This window comes from Periophthalmus magnuspinnatus, chromosome 21 (assembly GCF_009829125.3).
Source record: "Periophthalmus magnuspinnatus isolate fPerMag1 chromosome 21, fPerMag1.2.pri, whole genome shotgun sequence".
Taxonomy (NCBI): domain Eukaryota; kingdom Metazoa; phylum Chordata; class Actinopteri; order Gobiiformes; family Gobiidae; genus Periophthalmus; species Periophthalmus magnuspinnatus.
In genome coordinates this window covers 7,936,318-7,960,287 of record NC_047146.1, presented here as the reverse complement: position 1 = coordinate 7,960,287, position 23,970 = coordinate 7,936,318, and the positions used below count along the sequence as shown (strand labels likewise).

Sequence of the window (23,970 nt, the reverse complement as noted above, 5' to 3'; positions counted from 1 at the left end):
TGCAGACCTCTGTCATAGTGAGCTCCATTCACACAAACACTCACACAAACAGTCACAACTCTTCAAACTGCTGGAAAACATGGGCGATGATTTGGGAGACGAGTGGTGGAGCCACGAGGGAGACTCCGGTATGTTGTTACTTTACATCCCATTACATATTTCAAGTTGTTAAATCCGATCAGTCGAAAAACACTGTTAGCATGTAGCATAGTAGCATCGTAAACAGTATGCTTGCTGTCCACAAAATGTATTCACTAAAGCTAAGAATGTTTTGATGAGTTAAAAAACGTGGAATTGTTGATGTTAAGGGTTTAAGGTTCCCATAATTCTTGTAGTCATGGTTTTCTGTGACGCTGTGTTATGTTGAAGCTACGCTAACTTTAGCATGATGGAGAGGAGTAACACGTGTTTCTGTTTTGAGTCCGTTGCCTACGAGTATCAATGTTTTTCACTCTCTTATCGTGTCATGAACGTGGACCAGCGTTGAACGTAACCTGGATGCATTTTTCTGAAAAGTATAATTAATCTGAATAATAAGTAGAGTTTTTGCAATCAGTAGATTTGTCTGCCTCTTTTTGCACATGTAGCCTACTGTGAAAACCAACAGAGGGCAGTAAGGTTACTACTAGACAGGGGACATGTTGGCACAGCAAGTTTAGTTACACATTTAATTTAATTACACGGATGGCTTGTTCTTCTTGCAGAAATTGAATTAGAAGCATAATGTGTCCATTTGTGCCTAATGTGATTTACCTCTTAATGGGTTAGATTTGTACATAAATATATTTGCAGCTGGATTTTTTTTTTAAAAACCTCTGTTTAGCTGATACTAAAGGTTTATAGCTTATAGATTAATTATTTGCAAAAGGAAGAAACTCATGTGGACCTTGGCTAATGGGAGTTGCATGCATACAGAGGAGAAGAAAAAATAAACATTGCTTAATATGGTAAAAACTTAATCTTTAATAATAAATCCAAACATTCACAGAAATCATGATTAACATTGCATTATGGTGGTCCATTTAGTCAACTTAAATGCTGTCTTTACGCATGTTGCACAAATAAAGGCTTATATAACCATAAAATAAAATCTGGTTTTAGATAGAAACAAGTAGAAACAATTTGACATGGTATGTGTTTGCATAGCACAATGTACCATTAGTCACACAGTCCACTAACTGTTATATTTGAAGAGTGCGAGACTGGAGAAGTCGCAGGGGAAATTGTGATGCTGCTGGTTATCTTGCCCACCCCTTTGACATGACAGCCATTTGCTAGTACCTGCGTCCTCTGTTCATGACGGACATAGTATGGACCTGGAGAATGAGGGATACTGTGGCTCATCCCGTTCAGGGCCTGTATGTAAGGACTCCCCAGATGAATATGTATCTTACTGTCATCCAAACTGCTGATACTCGAACTTGTATCAGTACTGTTTGACCTTTCATGACGCAGGCTGCTCTGACGTTCAAGACTTTTACACAAACCTGCTGCTTCTAGCTCTGGAGAACATGTCCTCACTGTCACTATTTGTATGGGAGAGTTTTGCTCTGGTGTTACAGATCGTGAAGAGTTTGGACTCATAACCCTAGCTATGGGCGATGTACTGAGCGATAAGGTGCGGTCTGGACTTGAAGGGGGGCTCCTGCTGTTTGCGTTCTGAATTATGGTGATCCTCTGCTTAGACTGGCCGGGGCTGTTTGGTATGACTGCAGTGCTGGTGTAAGAAGTAGCCACATCTGACGAGGGGCTGCTGATCTCCAGTGTGGCCGTGTTGAGCATGTGATGGGGTGTGACTTTGATATGCAAGGGCTGACCTGATGTGTGGGTCAGCATCATCACTTCTCTATTTACCGAATCTACGCCGCCAGACCCGTTGTTGCTGTACACACTAATATTGTTGTTAGCACTGTTCAGGTTATTGAGATTTTGGACGTGAGATGAGCTCTCTGTGTTTTGGTTTGGGTCCTCTTCATCCTTGTCTTCATCCTGGTTTGGTGATATTGAAGCACTGTACTGGATGTCATTTGGGTCAGTTTGAACTTCCTTGGTTTGGCGTAACATAACAAATCTATTGGTGTCATATGGCACATTTCTACATGTTTTATATCTGTTCAGCTCATCGGACAGCTCTAGCATTTCTCTTGCCAGCTCTCTGTTCCTGTTCTCCTGTTGTGTCAGTTTCCTTTGCAGAGTAGAGTGGTCATTTTGGACTTTGCTTATTGAGTCCTCTGTTCCCATCATGCTTTGCAGTTTCTCCTTCAGTGACTCCAATTCTCTGGTCAAAAGCCTTGACTTAACCTGCTCTCGCTGCAGCCTTTGCAAGAGCTGGTGTTCCTGGTTGGTTTCTTCCTTCTCTGCCTGTTGGTACCTCGCCACCTCACATTTGGCTACTTCTAACTCTTGTGCCAAAACCTGTGTCCTTCTCTGCTCTTCTGTGAACTTTCTCCCCATAACCTCATAGTCCTCCTCCATTTTCATTAGTGCCCCCTCTAAGACCTCTTTGTCCTGAAGGGTCTTTCGCAACCGCTCTAACTCTTGGCTCAGTTCGTTGACTTTGTTGTTTTGCGTTTGGCATTGGTGGCTGGAGATGTTTGGAACTGAGCCGTACTTGACACTCTCTCTCTTCTCTTCTTTTTCTCTCCTGTTCTCCAAAACCTGCAGCCGTCTCTTCATAACGGACAGCTTAGCCTCTAATTCACTACTTCTTTCGCCCTCTGTTCTGAGTTTGGCACGAAGCTCATCCTTTTCTTTAGAGATGCCTTTAATCCGTTCTTGTAAATCTGCCTGGGACCTTGCAGCCTGTTGCCTCTCCTCTCTAAGCTTTTCATTGGGCATCATTGCCAAATTGCCCTGTTCATTTCTCTTACTGAGTGTTTCTTCGGCCTGTCTGAGCCTCTCCTTCATAGTATTCCTGTCCTCTACTAGGGCTACAGTAAGTGACCGGAGATGGGCCAGGTCTTGTTTAATGGCCGCTTCACTTTGCTGGAGTTGACCCTCGCAAACCTCCGACTCTCTGAGCCTCACTCTCAGTTTGTCCAGTTCACTGTTCAGTGTCTTGCACACCTCTTTCTCCCTCTCCAGGCTGCCTTTTAGGGCACCGCACTCTTGTCTGCTCTTTGCCAAAGCACCCTCGATCCTGTCCAATTCATTAATTCTTTTGTTCAGCTTATCCACATCATCCCGGAGATTACTGCTGTTGATTTTCTCCTTTGTCAGTCTCTGCTCCAGCTCGCGGCACTGCTCCCCCATACGTATCAACTCCTCATCCTTTCCTTCCATTTCGACCACTCTCCTCCTCAGCACCTCCACCTCCGACATCAGACCCGGGCCTCCTGACCTATGACCTTTGCTGTTTAGCTCCCAAAATCCATCTGTCTTTCTCAGAAGCGGTCTTTTCTCCTCCAGTCCAGCCTGCTTTGCTGTCATAGTGCACTGTTGGCTTTGATTAACTTGTTGCTTCTCCTGTCCGAGGTAAAATGTTCCGCTCCTCAGATTTTCTGTGATTTTGGATAACTTTTTGACCCGATCTTTTTGTTCCCCCAGCTCCTCGGTCAATAATTGATGCTCCTTTGCAACCAGCAGAGCAAACGCCTTCAACCCGCGTAGTTCTTCTTTCAACGTGGACACCTCTTTCTCATTCCTTTCCTGCTTTATCTGCTGGTATTCTGTCTCTTTTGCAATCAGGAGCTTCAGTCTGTAGAGAAAAACAACGACATTATAAATCCCATGTCTTACTAGCCCCAATTTAAACCCTAATAATGTCCTAAGCTGTTTATTTCCAGAATAAACAACCGATTAAGTGAATCATATTAATCACAGCTGCATTCTGCAACTGGGAATAGTTTTGTCATGATGTACTAGCTGACCTACCTGTGTAACATAATACATGTGTACCTGTGTTAGGCCTAATTTCTCTCCAGGCAGTGCCATTTTCACTGGGATGTTTTGACTAGCGCGGCATATGGTCCCTTAGCGGGGTGTGTTTGTTAATTAAGAAGTTCCTCTACCCTTGAGTACCCTCGACGCCGCATCCAATCTCCCTCCTTCTGAGCACCTTGAATGGCACATCATTTCCAGCTCCAAGAGGCAGGAATTCCCCCCTGCTCCAGATGTAATTACAGGCTGCGGCTGGATTTACTAAGCACTGTCACTCTGTACCTTTCCCTAGACACATTCCAGGATACTGTACAAATACACAAATGAGCACAGCACACCACATGCAAGACTAATGGGAGCACTTAAACACATCATTCTCACTCCATTCTCACTCCATCCAGACTTACAGCTGTAGGCACTATGCTCACTGAAGATGGGCATTTGGTAACATATATTTGGTAAATTGTGATGATCTTTATACATTTTTAAAGAAAAGTACTTTCATTTGGCAGGTGAAAAAGTGCTTTTAATATCTTTTCACCATTCTCTTCTGAAGCTGCTACAGAAAATCACCTGCCTCCTATAGTCTGCACTGATTTTGGAATTTGCAACACCAGCAGCCGACACTTCATTGCAACTTCCAACCACATTACAATTGTAGGGTTTTGTTTTTAGCTTAAAAAGTTCACTTTAAGAACATGGATTAGCATGAAACAGCAACTGTATGCTACTTTTTAACTCAATTTGTGGAAAAAATAACTTCTAGATTTTGAATGAGAAGTTGCATATAGTATTGATATTCTGCTCTTCCAAAGCATCCTTACCTCTGCTGTTGTTCCTGTGAGTCTTACACCCTCCAAGAAGACCCTGTCTCTGCTCTCACCTCTCCTGGTGATGTGGACCTTCCATGTGGAAAACTCAACGTTATGTGAAGTACTCTGCACTCTGAGTCTCACTCGCAGTCGGTGGCGCCCATGACATCATCAGCACGTCCTTATAAGGAAGGAGCTGTACGGGCCAGAGAGCAGTGTGTGTGTGTTTGTGTTTTTTTACTGGAGTTCAGCCCATTCCAGATGAGGTCATTGTGCAGCCATGCCAAAGAGGCTGATGGGAAGGACAGAGCCTATATGTGTGTGTGTCCAAATCCCAAATGTCTGAATACATACTTTGGCGCTTTATGTGAACATGATTACCTCAAGTTGACTTAGTAATCATAGATGGTGAAGTGTTGCTTCTTACAGAGGGTCTATCATCTTGTTGGCTTCTGCTGCCCCCTGTAGTGTGTGCACACTGTTCGTCTTGGTTTTAAGAGGACAGAAAATGTTTTGTGCACCACACACCACAGCGGCTGTGCCTGGGGCCTGATAACCTGACTGAGATGACATCATCACTTCAATTACATCCATATGTTTCTCTTGTTCTTTTCTCTTTCTTCCCAACCACCACTTTATCTCCGTACTCTATCATTTACTTTGGTTGGAGGCCACAATTTATCTTTCGCCTATCGTCATGCACTTCTTTTGTCTTGCATGTCCTAAGAGCTTGGCAATGCATAATAACATTCATTTGTGACCATTTTGTTCCTGGTCACAACTTGAATCAAAGGCCAGATTAGCTTGTTTTGCGTTTTTTGTTGTACCTCTGAGGCTCTGTCCAAAGAACTGACTCCCCAATTTCCATATTACCTCTGTTCTGGACTAATTCCATCTAACCACAATTCAATAGGAACCACATTGATATTTTTGCTAAATTCCAATCACGGAAGATGCTGAAGAGTTTTATGGGAAATTTTACTGCTAGAAAACCACCCCAACACTTCATTTGCTTTTAGCCCAATTAGAGCAAAGATCCAGTTATCGTTTAACTATCCGAATGTTCCTCCAAATTCTGCTTTGTAAATTAGCTTAGCAAGATATTAGTGGGCTCTTCTGTTTAGGAACGTCACATCAATCCTCCTTGGTTTTCACATAATTTACTCAGGAACAATCCAAAAACGGAGTTCACGAGGGCTGATTTCCCTGGCATCTGCTTTACTTGTTCTCAATTACAAGCCTTGGTCCGACCCTCAGAGGCTTTTCCACGAATACTCTCCAACTTTGCAGATATGTAATGTGGGCCGTATGTGAGCAGAGTATTCCTGTTGTCATCCAGGGGTATAATTTGAAGATGTGTGCATTCCTGATTCAACAATTGTAATAGGATTCTCTCTCACACAAATGACATTCTCTTCTGCTGTTATGCCTGCTCTATGGAGACAAAAGTAAAGTTTATTTTAATGGTTCATTTCCTAGTTTTGTTTGAAATATTTATTATTATTATTATTATTAAAACCACAGATTTCTAAGTATTGGTTTTATGATGGTGTGATGATGTGATGTGGTTTGATGGATGCTGACATTGAGTGACTTTTATGTTTTTCACACTTTTTGTGTATATTATATCATCATATTTCCAGACTCTTACCATTTAAAATTTGCATGTCCAGTGGCTACATTTATGACCAATTATACCATTATACATTTATGACCAAGCACTTTCCATTTACCATAACAAGGGCTGACTATCTTTCAGTTTTATTATTTTTTTTATTTTTTTTATATTTTATATGTATTATTATTATTATTATTATTATTATTATTATATTTTTAGTTATTTTTATTTATTTTTATTGTTGTATGTTTATTTATATTTATTTAGTGGTACTATATGAAAACTGGAACAATAATTTCAAAAATCTATATTTTTTTTGTTGCACTACTGGAACATTTTTGGGGTTTTTTTTTTTGGCTATATGATAAGATTTAAGCTTGAATTTCTATGACTCATTACTAGGCATGGGACGATATTGAAATTTTGTGTCGTGATTATCATGGCCAAAATAATTGCGATTAACCATTATATCATGATAACGATTGAAGTTGCAGACAGTTTACAAAAAAAAAAAATTATATGGATAGGAATGATTATAATTTTAATGTTATGAATAAGTGCCGTATTTAAACAACTTTTATATAATTGTACCACGACTACAATCTAGCGGAGAACATTATGGATAAGCAGGGCCCTTACTTTGGCAATATATCACACTTCAAACTTGGTTATAGTGACAGGCCTAAAAATAGTATAGTACCATAATCATAGTTGTTTTAGTTGTTTTCTTAAAATGTGACATATTTGCACCGCTAATCACTTCCATTACATTTTTCCATTAAAAAGCTACACCGTGTTTGACCATCTTGAAATGACCAAACTCATCCATACTGTATTTAGCAGCTTGAGTGGAAACGGGGCTATTGCACAGAAGTGAAGCACTGCCAGACCTCAGGGATAATTTATGCAGTTTTTCTCCTGACACGTTATTGGCTAAGCAGACAGATGGTGGAAGTGTTGGAGTGTGAGAGGAAGAGGAGGACAGCTGTGTGGATTTCCTCTATCATGAAGTCAAGTTTACTTTGTTTAGACAGTCGAATGGGGACAATGTACAAAACGTTTCTGTTAGGGTTTTGATCAAGCTTACGATGAGCTATTGACGCCACATCAGTTGATCTCAAAGAATGATTCAGACCTGATGCTTTTAAAGTGGTTTCTTGGTCAAGTGACGTCTTAACAGCAGATGTGATGATGCAGTTTTTGTGTTAAACATGTGTGCTTAGAACTGAGGCGCTCTCGGCCCAGTGACAGTCCATAGGAAACGTGCTCATGATAGCTGAGGTCTATGCAGCCAGAATTCTGCATTGTGATGTGCACATGTAATCGCCATCTAACACGCAACAGGAGTCTTTGTATGGCAAGTGATTATATAGCGTGACTGGAATTTGAGAGTATAGATAGATCTGGACTTGAACAGGTCATCTGCTCTGCACATGGCACCTTGGGATGCTGCCTCTACAGGAACTAGAAAGACAGGCCCGGCTAATTCCAGGTTGGGTCCAGCAGCTTTAAATTAACTAGTTGATTTGGAGGAGGAGTTGATTTGGAAGTAGAAATCAAGCAGATTGAATTGAACCCAACATGAAAAGATGGGTTTGCTGTTTACTCCTGAGATCAATGTAAGAAGTATTTTTATGCCAAGCTCAACAAAGCGTTTGGGAATATGTCAAAAGTATGAAGAAAGCTGATCCCCTAAAATGAGAGGAACTGTTATTCTTGTCCAAAAAAGATCTAACACCTGCCACCAATTCCATCAAAATCTTGTAGAAAGTTTAAACTAGGATTTTAAACACAGAAGGAATCTATAGAGGACAAGTCATGGAAAACCTTTGTGATTAAGTATTCAGGAATGTTTGAGCCACACAGGGTTTCCACCACACCAGACTCACAGGCTGCCACCATGTTAATCATTATAACCCAGATTAACCTCTGTTTTGTACAATGCATGTTTTAACTAAAGCTGGAAAGCCATTTTAAAATTAAATTTGGATGAACGAGTATCGAAATGTCTGACTACTTTGAAGCCGAATTGTTTCTCTGGGTCCACTCTATGAATGATTACAGAGCACACTGGTCTGGTTGGCAGAATGAAGCGAAGTTATGGGATCCAAATAGCATCGGAAAATTTGTGACCACCTCCATGTTAGTCCTTGCTATGGAGACACTAGCCACATCTAAACGCTTTCTCTTTTGGATAGGAATTCCTCGGACCAACCCGCAACCCCGTTAACTTAATTTAGATGAGGGCTCCACGCTGCGCACTGCGGTATTGTTGAATTGGACAGTAGGGTGCAATTTGGGGCTATAGTGATCATTGTATGTGAGTGCATGTTTATTATGTTTGGAGCGCGGGAGAGAACAGGGCCAAGCTGGAAACAGGCTCTTTCCACGTCCAGGGTGTAATGGGCTGTATCTGAGTGCAGTAACTCTTAAGTACAGTGTTGAGGTCAGATTCAGTGTCTACGAGAGAAATGCATTGGCCAGCGCTGCATTTGCTCCTTCACTCAGCCGTGAAGAGCGTTACATAGCATCGTATGTGGACTACATATCACATGGACATCAAAAAACTCAGATATGGCTTCAGTTTGCAGAAATCAGATGTTCTCTCAAACCGAGTTATACGTTTGTACAGTTTAAAATCACCAGGTGGGGTGAACTCGCAGGTAGAGTTGGCACAGTTATTGAATCACAAAGCCTGCAGTTATTTGGACAACACAATATCCTTTGCAAAGAACAAAACATCCTGTCTTTTTTTATAGAAAATTCATCTTTTGTCTGTTGTTTAGACCCACTGTTCTGAAAATTCATGGGATTCTTGTATTGGTTCATATTTCAGTTTTCTCTCAAATGTTAATGCTCTTGGAGTTGTTTACAATGTGCACTCTGAACACACACTTTTTAAACACAATGCCCAATCTAATCACAATACTTGTCAGAAAAATCACACTTCGATACCGGAGAGGTAACTGAATACATGTATTGTGGTACAGTTACCCTTTCATTTGGTGGTATTCAGAGTACAGATACTTTTCTAAATTTAAAGGAATACATGGCGGTACTTGATCACAAAGTTTAGGCTTCAAATAAAACAATATTTGAGAAAAAACAGAAAATGCTGATCTTGTGGTGAGCGCATGTGCAGTCTTTCCCAAACAAAGCTGTTTTTAATCCTACATTGCGTTTTTACACTATAATTTAAACTCAGTGTAAAAGTATTGTAAGTTTTCAGAAAAAGGCACTCTGACTGGACCGTGTATCAGCGTAGTTTACAAAATATTAAAAAAAAAAAAAAAAAATTAATACCGGTATTCAGTATCCTGTAACTAATTGATTATAATACATTTTATTATTGACCTTATTTGGCCCCGCCCACTTTTGCCTGTAAATGCTCCAAACTGATCTTTCTTTTTTTTGTGGTGGCACTTCCGGGTTAAGGAGGTATTCCTTTCTTTTCAGTGGCAAATTTGGGAAAAGTTTGACCTAAAAAATCTGATCTAAAGTAATGTTGATTTGTGTAAAATGTTCTATGCTCATGTGACCAACAAGTCAACACCTCACCAATTCTCTGGGAGGCTTTAAAACGGCTCTGTAGTCCGTATAGAATTTTTTTTTTTGCTAGCCTCATGCAAAATAATACCACCCAAATGATGATGGCGATGGTCTGGAATAAGGTGAATAGTATTTTTCCCTTCACTGCCCATCACCAGTGCCTTACAGCGCATGTACCCACCTCTGTCTGTCCTGCTCCAGTACATGGATAAGTGTGTTGCTCTTGTGGACCAGGGCTTGGTGCTTCTTCTCCTGCTCCTCCAGTCTTTGTATGGTGCTGTAGTGAGAGCAGGACACCCTCAGCACCTGCTCCATCACCTTCAGGGAGCAGCGTCTCTGGACCTGAACCAGGGCCCCCATCTGCGGCAGACCAGACAAAAATCACCAACTCACAAAAAATCTGAGCAAATAGGTACGAGCCTCCTTTTGGATAATTACTGCACAGGCGATTGAGGTCAGAACGAAAGAATGAGGTCACCTGACTACCTGAATATACTGAATGACCAGGTTATTCCATCAATGGATTTTTTTTCTTCCCTGATGGCACGGGCATATTCCAAGATGACAATGCCAGGATTCATCGGGCTCAAATTGTGAAAGAGTTGGTTCAGGGAGCATGAGACATCATTTTCACACATGGATTGTCCACCACAGAGTCCAGACCTTAACTCCATTGAAAATCTTTGGGATGTGCTGGAGAAGCTTTGTGCAACGTCAGACTCGACCATCATCAATGCAACATCTAGGTGGAAAATTAATGCAACACTGGATGGACAATGAACAATGCCACAGCAAATACGTCGTAATCAGAGCTAAAGGCAGTCTAATGAAATATTGTGTGACCTTTGTATGACCTTTTTTATGGTTTTATTTTCTTTATACAAGAATAAAATAAGATAAACCGATCCAAGTGTGTTATGTCGCTGTTATTAATGTTAACCACTACTGAAGTAACTATAGAACAGCCATGTATACATAAAAATTCAAACATCATGAGACTTTCTGGTCCAATTACAAACAGTAAATAGTCTTTTTACATCAGTTTATATGTCAAACCAGAATATCCTGAACTGATATCTGGAAACCGATATCCAATCCAGCAAATTTTTCAATATAGGATCTGTGCATCCCCAATAGAATGTATTTATATCAATGTAGATACTAACAGATGTCAAAACTAGTAATGCAAGTAGATACTCATTTGAGCAAGTATTGATACTGACAATATCACATTTATCAAAGTTGGAGATTTTAGTTTATATCAGTAGTACTATAAACTAACTATTGTTTAAAGGATGTTGTGTTACCAAAACTATATCAAGTATCCCACGATTTCTTTGATATAAAAATTGAGTTTAGAATTTCATGAAAACAGTATTTGAAGTAAACTGTCTTTTCCATAACCAAAGCAAACGTCTATTTCACATTAGTTCTGTTAGTTCAGTGAATGACACTAATGCGTTCCCCTCATTAAGTTGATTATCCTCCTCATATGGTGCTCTGTTAGCATTAGCCACAGTGGTACCGGAGCTGTCGGGTTGCACACATCTTGCAGGACGTCCCGTTGCGCTCGCAGAGAGTCTCTATGCAGGGCCCTGAACGCCTCATCTGGTCTGCTCTCTCCATAGTGGGCCCCCAGCTGCTCCCTGTCTGTCCGCTCTGATTTCAACACAGCGATTACCTCATCCCGGGCCTAACGTGGGTCAAACATTCACATTATTATTATACGGTTGTTCAATTGTTTGGGTTATTGATGCTGTTATTTGGGCTTAAAAAAGTCTAACCTGTAGCTCTCCTTCCAGAATACTGAGCAGAAACAACAAATCGTCCCGAGACAGTTGGCCACGTGAAGGTTGGCTGTGTCGTCTTTTAGCTTTCATGTTCTCACCAAGTTGTGTCGATTTGACTCCTGCAAAAACAGTGCAGAGGTTACTAGAGCAAGCCAAGAATCCGCGTTCTCTTCGATCTCTGTTGCTGAAGTAAATATAGCCAGGGCAAGTTTATTTAAATAGCAACAATTTGTACACAAAGTAATTCAAAGTGCTTTACAGAATAAGAAAGATCTTAACATCACAATACAACAAATGAAAACATAAATAATCATAATAAAGTGAACATTAAAAGAGAAGAGTGCAGAATAAAAACCTTTCAGTCATATGCTCAGCTAAACAGACGTGTTTTGAGCCTGGATTTAAACAATAAACGACGATATAGACTATAAACAATCTAGAAACAAATTTACCAGTGACACAAAAACCCAAAAATGTTTTAAATCTACAGTATTGTTAAAAAATCATGAGCTGCAGTAAATGAACAACAGAATGAAAAGCTTTAGTACTTAGTTTGTATCTATAATGAGTCATACAAGTTGTTAATTCAACATTTAATGGTTTAAATCTTATCATTTAGCCCAAAAATTTGCAAAAATTTCCCAGCAGTGCACAGAAAATATACACACGATAAATATTGAACCAAAAAAGTCTTGTTGTAGCTTTCATATACTGAACGATGAGTCGATATAGTTATTATGATGACAGGACTAGATGTGTATTTAAATATTTAACTGGCATAAGTTTGTTAGCAAGCACTTGTCAGACGCCATAACGAACTGCTGACAATTGCATTACACAAATTAAAAGCATAAAGCAGCTTTTTAACTCATTGTTGAAGAGTAGAACGTGATTTAGATTTGAGCCATAGACTGTATAAAGAAGTGGATTAAGTGAATGTGACGTCGCCCACAGCGTTCGGCTCCGGTCAAATGAAGCTCTGGGAGGCGGCAGTTATAGGGGCCAATTTGGAGCCAATTTTCATATTTGGAATTTTGACCACAAGTATCATAGCAACCAAAGAGCCAGTCTGGAGCGAGGCTGTTGAAAGTATCGCTCATGCTCACTTCCTATTTGGAACATGGCGGCTAGCAGATTAGCTATGTCCATTTATATATATACAGTCTAATATGATTAATTGTGCAGCTCTAGTTGACGGCTGCTGGTAGTTTTCACACTGAATACACAGAAAGTTTTGGCTAAACTGCTGCAATGATGTGGGTTATTAGCATGTCTTGTATAATACACAAATCCATCAACACAAACATTTTTTCGCTCTTCTGTCATAACTGTTTCTGAAGGACATTGTCTGACTTTTCCATTTACAAAGTCACTGTTTTCCCCCAAAATGTTTGCCAGACAGAAGGCCCATTTTTGGCCAAAAGAGAAGTATTTTTTGAATCTTTTGTTTGTGTGAATGAGGAGCAGCCGGTGCTCTAAGTTGTTCCAGCTCAGGGTAGAAACAAGAAGGTTCAGATTAGTGCAGAAATGATGTCATCTCTTTGTTTTGCAACCGCGATCCTCCGGTCCAAACTTTCACAGTTACAGGGATCTCCTTTTATTACCTTCCCCAGTAGAGTTTGTGCTGAGGTACATGAATGTATACTATTCAGAGCAGATTTGTAGCATAATAGAAGTGATGTTTGTAAGACAATGTGTTTTTCTCCACTTCACTGGCCTCCCTCTGCCGCCTTTGTTTTTGCACAGACATCTGCTCTCCAAGACGTGAGAATAACCTTCAGTCTGAAAACAAGCTAAACAGCCATCTGTAAGCACCAAACACTGTGTAGCAGACAAAATGGCCCCTTTAGTATCCTCAATAACACAGCCTCTTCCCTCCTCATACTCTCTGGGCATCACTCAGAATGAGGAATGAGGCTGTCCTGGCCCGCGGTCCTCCTCTTGTTAGCGGCGACAGGCACGGATGATGGAGACGCTGAACAATCACTGGGGAGGCTTTAATAGCTCCCTCTTTAACTGGCCGCTCATGATTCAAATGAACACCCCGACCACATTCAAAAGCACTCCTACATAACAGACGTGTACTACAACCGATACGGCGATAAGCACGAGGAAAAGTTGCGTTTGGAGGGACTTTATACTTGCAAAAAAAAAAAATCCTTAACGTAAATTATTTATCTTTTACAGCTGTACCACCCAAAACTAAAATATAAAATTCCGATTCCATTTCTGTGATTCATCGCTTGACAAAAAGCATGTGTGCCAGTCGGTGCTGCACATTTTTTGTTTTAGTGTGATGTCAAGTTAAATGAGGAGTACATGAGCTAAAGTACATGGCACAATAAAACTTTTTACTGCAGGTTGTGACATTTTAAACCGCTCTACACAGTTTTAAAATATTGACTTGTAAATCGCTTTCCGTTGTCTGCCACGGGCCCTTGGAATCATCATCATTCCCAATGTCTCTTCCATATCTTCTTTACCCTCACTGTCCATCATACGAGCGATACACCTCTAAAGGAAATTAAACCTAACGATTACAAACGGCACTGCACCGTATGAGATTTATCTGTAAGGTACGACTTCAAAAAGTGCCAGAATACCTCACCTGCTTGTTAATTGTGAATAACGGAACATTTAATACCAGATCACATGACTGCATAAGACTAAGAACTAGTCGCACCAAAACTGAGATAGGAAAGAGGCTTTTAGGTGTTTTGCGTCACAAAAATGTAATAAACTCCAAGGAAAAGCAAAACTGGATACCTTGGTGCATTTATCCACACACCTGCACCCGTTTTTTATGTTTTATATGGACTTATACACTTGTTTTGTTTGTTTTTCTGCTTGTATTGCAATTAATCATGGTGCACATGAAAAAGAGCCTCACTGGGTTTCTCTGTATAAACAAGAAAGAAAAAAAGAGAAGAAAAGAATAGAAAGTGGTCATAATTCCCCTGTTTTTTTCAGTGCATTGTGCAAGAATGATACAACACTGAATTGGCTTTAGGTAGGGCTGTGCAATTAATCAAATTTTAATCAAGATTCAATCATTTCTAATCTTCATTGAATGGTTTTGGTCTTTTTAATCGAGAGGTAAATGGCCAGTCATCGAGTAAAAGAAATATTTAAATCTGTGAACTGGACAAAAAGTTGTAGGAGTGAAGATGTTTCGCTGCTCATCCAAAGCACTTCTTCAGTTTTGGTCAGATTACTGCTGGACACTGCCTTAGATCTGTCTGAAAAGAGGAGCTAACTTCACTGAAACTAACACACTCATTGTTTACATTAATCTGACCAGACCAGTCTTTACCCCAGCAACTTTGACAGATTTGAATTTTTCTTTTATTATGGATCGTACCTGGATGACGAGAGATTACACCGATGGCCAATCATCTAATAAAAGCTTGTGGTTTGGAAGAAATGTGATTATTATGTGTGTGTTTTGGGTTTTTTTTTATATTAAGATGAATTAAATTGAATCAATATGTTGCAGTACAGTGTTATACGTCATATTGCTAAGTCCTAGCTTTAGGTCCTAGAAGGTTCTAGCCCACAGCGTGTTTTCTTTGAGCCCCTTTGTATGCAAACACTTAATGAGTCCAATCAGAGGGGGCCACATGTCAGTGTTTACCTGCCAGTGGCCTCTAATTGACCCGGGCTTGCACTCTGTATCTCACTGTACCACATGAGTCAGTGCAGTGTCTAGACTAGTGCCGACCCTCGCGGTACCAGACATGAGAAATCCTTCTCCTCTGGCTCTGATCCAGCCTCAGTAATGTCTGCCAGGTTGCCCCACGGAGACTCACACACACACACACACACACTCACACACACATATTGGGCCCTGTGTCATTGTTTATTTATCCAAACACTGCCCAGTACCATGTCACTCTGGTCCAGCTCTTCCTCTGCCAAAGGCCACTGTCTGTCCTGAATAAATCATTAGCACTTTGAGAAATAATGCCTCCGCTTGCACTCGCTGCCATCTCAAATCTGCTTTCCACACGCACCCAGGTGTGATGTTGGCCAGCCCACATTTCTGACATTCCTCTGATTAAATGTAAGCATACGTGTCATTATTACGGCTCTTCCTGTGTTAACTGATTTTGAGAAATGTTTAAATGAAATGGTGAGGACAGTCTGTGGTGTTGGATCTTGTTCTGTTATAGATTATATGTTAAATATTTGTGTATTGTTGCATTGGTCAGGGCTTTGGGAAAAAATCAGGTTGCTTGCTTGTTTGTTAGTAATGTTTTATTTGCTCTGCACCGAAGATACCAACATACAGTCTTTATATTACTATTTAAAGATATAAAAAGCTTTGGATCACAATGTGTATCTTGTCAATAACCGGTGGTGGAGCATAAAGTAAAAGTAGTAAAGTACAGACACCCAAAATTTGTACTTGAGAGAAAATTTCTGTCCTCACTGCTCCTCTACATTTACATTTTTAAACAGAACTGAAAAGGAAACTATTTTTATTCTAGTTTGAGATGTACTGAAAAGGCTGAGGGATTATTTTTAACATGTTCATAGCTTGAGCAAATAAAAATACACAAATAAAAACTTCTAAAAACAACTGGTTCAATTGTTTCTGTTGAACAAGTTTCAGCACAAATCTTTATCAAAATCACTACATTTGAAGCTTTATTAGATCTCAAAATCTGCGTGAAATACTTTTACTTTTTACTCTTTAAGAACATTTTTAAACGGGTACTTTAACACTTTTACTTCAATAGATTTTCCCACTGTGAGATAGGAGTTGGGACTGTGATTAGTGATCTGAGTCCTTACAGTTGTGTGATTTATAGATGTTTTAGTCAGGGCTTTAATCAAAATCAAGATTCTTTCATTTATAATCGTCTTATCATTTAGGTTTTTCTAATTGAGGTTGTCCGTAGCCAAAACTCCTGGCCCGTCGACAGAAAGTTGGGGGTCCGGGGTGGGAAACCTCACATGGGCCCGCTCTAGTATAAATTAATAGGAAATATCAGGCTAATATTCTACTTTTTAGTGTTGTAAATCTCCAACACAGGCTGATATGTTGTTTTGATCCATCTGCTGCAGTTGCTCTGTCTTCTAAACAATCAGTATCAGTATCGGCTGTGGAAAAACTCATATTAGTCGATCTCTAGATGAGGGTATAATTCTGGACCTGGGACAACAAACCCCTTCCCCCCCTTCCATTTTTCTATTAAATGACAATGTTTTGAAACTATGTTTATGTTCTGGATATAAATTAGAACAGCCTTTTATTTGTTTTATGAGACAAAATAAAATCCAAGTGAAAATTGAGATCGATCAATAATTTTATATATTTATTTTTATTTATTTGTTTATTTATTTATTTAATTATTTTTATTTATTTATTTGTTTATTTATTATTATTATTATTATTATTTTATTTTAATTTTTTTTTGTCTTACCGCCCAGCCCTGTGGTTTTTGGTCAGTGTTTTAAATGTAATGGAGGTTAGTTTGAATTGCTATAATACATAATACTAGGCCTAGTGTGTATATTTAAGACTAAATTAAGTGTTGCATTCTGTTATTTATTTATTGCAGTTCATATTTTTTTATCAATTTTGTCCATTTAGAATCATTTTTGGGGGATAATTGTTTAAGGTTTGGTTTCAGCATTATCGTTAATCGTTTATATACTTATTCAGCAGTACATCACAGTTCAAAATGTATTATTATGACAGGCCTATAATATGTGATCTTAAGATTTCTGAATGGCCATAAAGGTTTAGTAGAAGAAGATTGAGTACTACCACAGACCTCTGTTGAGATGCTCTTTTGGAAAAGCAGCACATAGCATCAGCACCGAGTCACTTTTGCCTTGACGTCATCGACCTTCATTGTTTTACAGTGTTTCTCTCTCTGTGCCAGGAAGGTGTTGAATATTTGGGTCCCGTTTGCTTTTTACTGCCATTGATAGGTGTGAAGTGCAGATGTGGCCGTGCTCCTTCCTCGCGATCTTTAATATCCTCTGTAATGGAGGTTTGTGTGCGCTGTATAAACCTGTAAAGGACTTTTACGGCTTCAGATACTTTATGATCTGGACATTTTTGCATGACCGCCATTTTAATTTCCCGCTCGTCTTTTGATCTGTGAATGAGAATCATGCTCTAGTGCCATCCGTCAACATTACGCCATCGGCATATATCTGCCAGGCGCCGCTATGCCAAGTCTTGATTATCTCATAGAACTCAAATAGAAAAGTTAGCACGAGCCAAAGGTTTGAGCCATGAGGTAATGTATGGTTTTATAACTAAAATTACTTTCACGTCATTTATTTAACAATTGGTTGGAAAAAAGAATGGAACAAATGACATTGGTGCGATCACTGCAGCTGAAACTGGTTGGCATTTTGCGTTTAATTGAGTTGCATGGATTGACTTGTATAATCTGTAATTAGGAGTAAGACAAAGGGATCGCTCATGTGGGATTTGTTAAGTCTTAATAGCTCAATGTTGTTTACAGCAGTGTGTTTAGCTGTTGCATTGAAATTTACTTATGTAACTTGAATTTCAGACAGTGATTTGTGGGTCATTCATATTAGTGTAGTTTTATTTACATACCTGGATTATCTGGATTCATCGGCAAGTAAAATTACAGATACCGGATCAAAAAAACCAACAAAAAAAAACTCAAAATATCATCAAAAAATCAACTTAAGTAAGAGTATTGAAGCACCTTTTAAAAATGTACTTAAAAGTATTTTCTGCGGATTTTCAGATCTAATAAAGCTTCAAATGTAGTGATTTTGATACAGATTTTTGCAGGATTAATTTTTTTTTTTTTTTTTCCTAGTATATTTTTGTTTGCTCAAACTATGAACAAATTAAAAATAAACCCAGAGCTTTTTCCACAGGTCTCAAACTGTAATAAAAAGTACTTTCACTTTCACTCACTCCTGTTCAAAAATGTAGTGGAGTAGAAAAGTACAGATACCTGCTCGTAAATGTAGTAAAGTAAAAGTAAAAAGTATCCATTTTCAAATTTACTTCAGTACACATTGTAGGTATCTGTGCTTTACTGAAGTGCAGTACTTACCTACTACTTTTACTTCATTATGTTCCACCACTGTATTAGTCCAGATCGTTACATTATAGTTGATATTTTCCTGTTTTGATCTCGATTCACCGAGTATGTCACGGTACAGCGCGTGGGGCAATTCGAGCTGTATTTAAAATAAAAACCTAACGCACAAATGGAGAAGATTGTGCAAACTTTTGTGCTCCGATGTGAGACAAAATTCCTCTGGAGGTAACGTCATAGATATTTAAATAAACCCAGGCCTTGGTTTGTTAGTGCGGACAAACGCTGTGTTGCTCCACTGCTCATTCATCAAAACAAACGACTTACATGCATCGCCTCCACCATGATCTGTGTTTAAAGGTATGCTGCTCAAGTCACTGCGTCCTGACCTCAGCACTCAGCAGCAGAGCTTTACAGTCAGTGTGCCCCCTCCTGGACAGTCACGCCTACAGCAGCTCTTCCAGTCAGACAAAAAAAATACAAAACTTACCGCAATTTTGTCTTTTACTGCTAGTTAAAATGTTAAAGTCTTGGTCGGGTGATGAATACCGAATAGTGAAGTAACCCAAATTTGCAGTCATGGCACTCTCCTCGCAGTAATTCCACAAAAGCCAGCTTGTTAGATTTGTGCATACAGCCCTAAGTCCCCATTGATTTAACAATAACACATGCTCAATTGTGGCTTTAGGGAGGAAGCAGCAGGCATCCAAAACCAATAACGGCAACAGTCATCCACCTTTTTCGATATCAAGCATTTGTTACACGCCTCCAGATGAATTATTGATTGCTGAAACTACTCACAAATTGATTTTATGAGAAAGATCATATTGCGTTTTTATTAGAGCACAAATGGTGAAAGTGTGACCGTGCATTCGATTTTGGGCTATTTTTTTTCTTATTCTATTCCGGCACCTGTATGTCACCAGTATTGCTTTTCACTTGAAGGCAAAATGTATCCTCTAAAAATACTTCAAATGGCGTAAAAGCATGTTTTCGCGTGATTTGTCAGAGGATTAGATGCATAGACTGTTTATATAAATGGACATAGCTAACCTGCACTCTGCCAACTAGGAAGTGAGCATGGACTCTCTTCCAGCTCCATCATCTCAAAATTGTGGCCCCTCTCTCTGTAACTCCTGCTGTCGGGATCATCTTTTTGGTCTTAAAGTTTTTGCATTAACCCGCTCCACGTGATCCTGCTAGTTATATTTATTACAAGTTATGAACATTGATAACAGACAATCAATCAGGCGTCTTCTTTTCGGGTTTGACTGACAGCGTTGCTAAGTGCCCACTCCCTGCTAAACCAGCGGTGTGGGCAGAAAAGGGGCGTTACCTTCAACAGCCTCGCTCCAGATTGGCTATTTCTTTGCTATGATACTCATGATGGGAATTCCTAATATGAAACTCGGCTCCAAATTGGCCGATGAGCTTGATTTTTTTACTGGAGCTGAACACAAAGGATGACCTCACACTCACTTAGTCCACTTCTTAATACAGTCTCTGGTTGGATATTCTTACTGAGAATCAGATTACGTTAACGTTATGCAGTAAACAACCATAGTAATGTTTAATTACTTCTATCATAATTTGCTGTGCAGTGCAATTTAAGACCAGATTGAAAACCCACCTCTTCTCCCTGGCATTTAACACTAGCTATACAGGATATATTGTACTTTTCCTATGTATCGTGTATGTGTGTATATGTGTATTTGTTGTTGTTTGTTTTTTTTTTTACTTTTCTCTGCAACACTGGTCAGCTGAATTGATTTTAAATGTGCTTATGTAACCCACGATACTGAGCGCAGAGCCACCTAAAAAAAATCCGCAATACTGTACTGCCTCCTCATTTACTGAAACTAAAAAATACCAATTTCCTACCATACTAATCTTCTCCATAGTAACCTGCGGGACACATGTTACAAACTGAACCCAAATGTGTGAACAGCTCATCTGCAAATAAAACGATTAACTATTTCCTCAACCACTCCATCCTCATTACAGCGAGTCAGCACCATCGACTGCCCATTAAAACCAGTCACCTCTATTGATCTCCCATTACAGATGACCAGACTGGAGTGTTTTCCTCCGTATGAGGCCTCTCTGCTGCAGCCACAGACATTGATTCCTGGTCATTTGAGCTGTAAACGGAGCGTCGTGATGTATCTTTTTGCCTTTGTATCTGCAGTTACTGTCGCCGTGACGTTATTGAGGTCAAAGTTCAGGTGACACTAAAAAGACCAAGCATCTCGTTTTTTACCCGTTTTACATGGCTTGCTTTACCTACTCTTGTCATTTTGTCCTGGGAAGTCAATATAATGTTTGAGCATGTGAAATATGCTAATGAAGTTTCCAAAGCCGCTGTTTGCAGCAGCTCTTGACAGTGATAAAATTAGAAGTTTTTAAAGCCTATTAGACTGTGCTCTAGCTGTATCTAGCTGCACTGTCAGCACTCATCCCAGACCTTAGTAGTGACCCCCTTTAGGCCCTTTTATAGCTAATTGAACACAGAAATGCAATGTTAGGTGGGAGCTTTTGCATTGTCAGCGCAGCCACTTATAGTCTGTTGTGTACAAATTGCTTTACCTCAGTAGCAAACTTCCACAAGATGCCAAATATTAAAAGCTCTTACAACATTTTGGCCCCTATTAATAAATTATAGCACTTGTACAAAATCTTATTATCTGAGCTCAAGAGTTATGTTTTTTTGCTGGTGTTCTGCAACTTTATAAAGAAATACGGCTGTAGAAGAGGCGTAACGACAAATCACGTTTTGAAGTTCCAATTTTACATTCTTAAAATTCAAGTGAAATAAAAGAAAATGTGAAAGGGCAGTTATAAAATATACAGTGAAATAGAGCGTAGAGATGTTTCAAAATTTATGTTTCTTGCTGAAATGACTTACTTTAATTCAAATTGGAGGACCAGCCATCTGCTTCACTTTGTCCCGTCTATGTAGATCTCATTTCCCGGTGACCACGTTGCGTCTTCTAGGTGAAACTGTCCAGTATTAGTGTTCTTGACCGCTACAGTCTGTTGTGTCAAATGCAGGGTGCTGACCAAAGCGGAAGGCAATGGACCTCAAACATCAATATTGGGGCTGGGCTCTGGGCTTAAGTGGCAGCTTGGACACAAGATCAGGATCAGGCGCGTCTTGTAAGATGCACAACAGCGTGAGACATTTGTTTTATTGAAAAACAATGGTTCATGGTTAGGGATGTTGCAATTATTTGACTAGTCACACTTACTGACCAAAAGATATGTTACTCGTCCTCACGTATGTCCCCAGCTTTTTGAAATCAAACTTTCTGAATTCAAAGTAAATGGCGTGACATAAACAGTCATAAACCTAAATAATCATTATCCATTAACCCAATAATCTTTGACATTTTTAGTCATGGTTGAAATGTTGCCTGATATTTGTTTCAACCAAAAAATACACTTTTTGTTTTGTAGGTGAAGCAGAACCAAATGAAGAAACTGAGCAGCCCACGGACAAAAAACCTACAACAACAAACAAAAAACTAGAGAAAAGGAAGAGGGTGATTGAAAAAGATGCAAAGCCAAAAAAGAAGAAAAAGAGTGAACAGGTTTGTAAAAAAAAAAAAAAAGTCTGTATATAATTAGCATTTTAAACAAACAAAAAAAGAAAAAACATAATACCTTGTTTTAATTGATTTGACAGAAAGCACCCACAGTGTCTGAACAGAACGATCCTGACAGCGAAAAGTCAGCCAAACCCAAAAAGAAGAGAAAGGTGAGTTTGAAATCTCAGCGCTGCCATCTGCTGTTTGAAAAGGGAATAACAATTACACGTGCATAAAGAGAATTGCAGTAGGGATGGGCATTAACACAACTTTTGGTATCCATATTACAAGCACTTTACACGGATTTTAATTAATTTTTTAGCTATCAATACCTGTCTAACTTTATCCCGGCAGTTAAATCAGAGAATACTTTTTTTTTTTACAGAAGAAGAAGAAAACTATAACTGATGTATTGGCTGCTGCTGAGCCCAAATCTGGCTGCCCAGCTGATCTGCAGAATGTGGTGACAAAGTATTTCTCAGACAAATTATCTGTCATCGAGCAGGAGGAGCTCCAACTAAAGGGTGAGACTAAAATAGTACAAGGCAAACATTTCAATGGAAATTCATCAAAGAAGAAAAACACCTCTGAGTGCACTGTTCCTCTGGCTAAACCCTACGAATATGTTACAGACTCCTGCTTCCTGACCTGTAATGACCTAACACACAGCCTTTCATCTTATCTCAAACAAAGTAAGTTTAGGAAATGTTTACATATATTATAATACATGTCACTTTATTCACTTGTGTTTTTCTTTTTAAGTTTGTCCCAAATGGGCCAAAATTCAGAAGCAACACACACAGAAGAGTTCTGCAGTGATACTAATTGTCTGCAGTTCGGCTCTAAGAACCATTGAGCTCATCAAGTAAGACTCAAGATGAGAATAAGACTATTTTATTTTCCTAATGAGCTAATTAATAATTTGTTTCCAGGCAATTGACAACATTCAAGGGAGAAGCTAAAGTGCTCAAGCTTTTTGCAAAGCACATTAAGGTAAAATATGTTTGACATTGTTATCATTAGTGTATAATCCTGAACTCTGGTCTATCATTTTCCTATTCACCCCACTTCTCTCCGTGTCTTACATAATATAATATGGTGCATGTTTTGTTAGATTGAGGAACAGGTAAAACTGCTACAAAAAGGCGTCACACACATCGGAGTTGGGACACCAGGAAGAATATCTGCTCTTATTGAGAAAGGTATTTTTTATTCAGTTAATTAATATTTTATCTTTTATTTTTAAAAGGCCTCTAACTTTTAAATTTTATTATTTGTAGAAGGTTTGAATTTGCAAGCCTTGCGTTACATAGTTCTGGACTGGAACTGGAGGGATCAGAAGCTTAGACGGATGGTGGACATTCCCGAGGTAAGTGACCGTTAAATATGTTTTTATTGATGTGCTATTTTAAGATTTTATGTCAATCAGAGGTTTTTTTTTTTTTTTTTCCAGATCAAGTTGGACTTGATGAATTTGCTAGAGAAGATTATTAGGAATTGTAAAGAATTTAAAATAGGGCTGTTTTAATTTTTTTTTAGTTTTTTATCTTTTTCAAAACAAATTGTAAACTTTTTTTCTTTAAGGCCAAATAAGTATGTTCTGGGATAAATAAACTGGCTGTGAGAGAAAACTGCGCCTCTCGGTTAACTCTGAACTTGTGAAGTGGCTCTTGCTGACAGTGTGAGGTC

The 23,970-nt window shown here is 39.1% G+C and overlaps 2 protein-coding genes across 2 annotated transcripts; one reads left to right on the top strand and one right to left on the bottom strand.

Annotated features, from left to right (window-relative positions):
* Positions 1 to 3: 3 nt before the first annotated feature.
* Positions 4 to 23,912, top strand: cmss1 (cms1 ribosomal small subunit homolog). The gene is made up of 10 exons (XM_033987494.2): positions 4 to 128; positions 22,151 to 22,284; positions 22,380 to 22,451; positions 22,667 to 22,805; positions 22,914 to 22,973; positions 23,044 to 23,146; positions 23,214 to 23,274; positions 23,396 to 23,483; positions 23,562 to 23,650; positions 23,735 to 23,912. Exons 1-10 carry the CDS (start codon positions 80 to 82, stop codon positions 23,807 to 23,809), a joined length of 870 nt encoding a protein of 289 aa, XP_033843385.1. The 5' UTR covers positions 4 to 79; the 3' UTR covers positions 23,810 to 23,912.
* On the bottom strand, positions 946 to 4,823 carry LOC117389769 (filamin A-interacting protein 1-like). The gene is made up of 2 exons (XM_033987491.2): positions 4,704 to 4,823; positions 946 to 3,697 (listed from the first exon to the last, which is right to left on the bottom strand). Exon 2 carries the CDS (start codon positions 3,427 to 3,429, stop codon positions 1,159 to 1,161), a length of 2,271 nt encoding a protein of 756 aa, XP_033843382.1. The 5' UTR covers positions 3,430 to 3,697; positions 4,704 to 4,823; the 3' UTR covers positions 946 to 1,158.
* Positions 23,913 to 23,970: the final 58 nt, after the last annotated feature.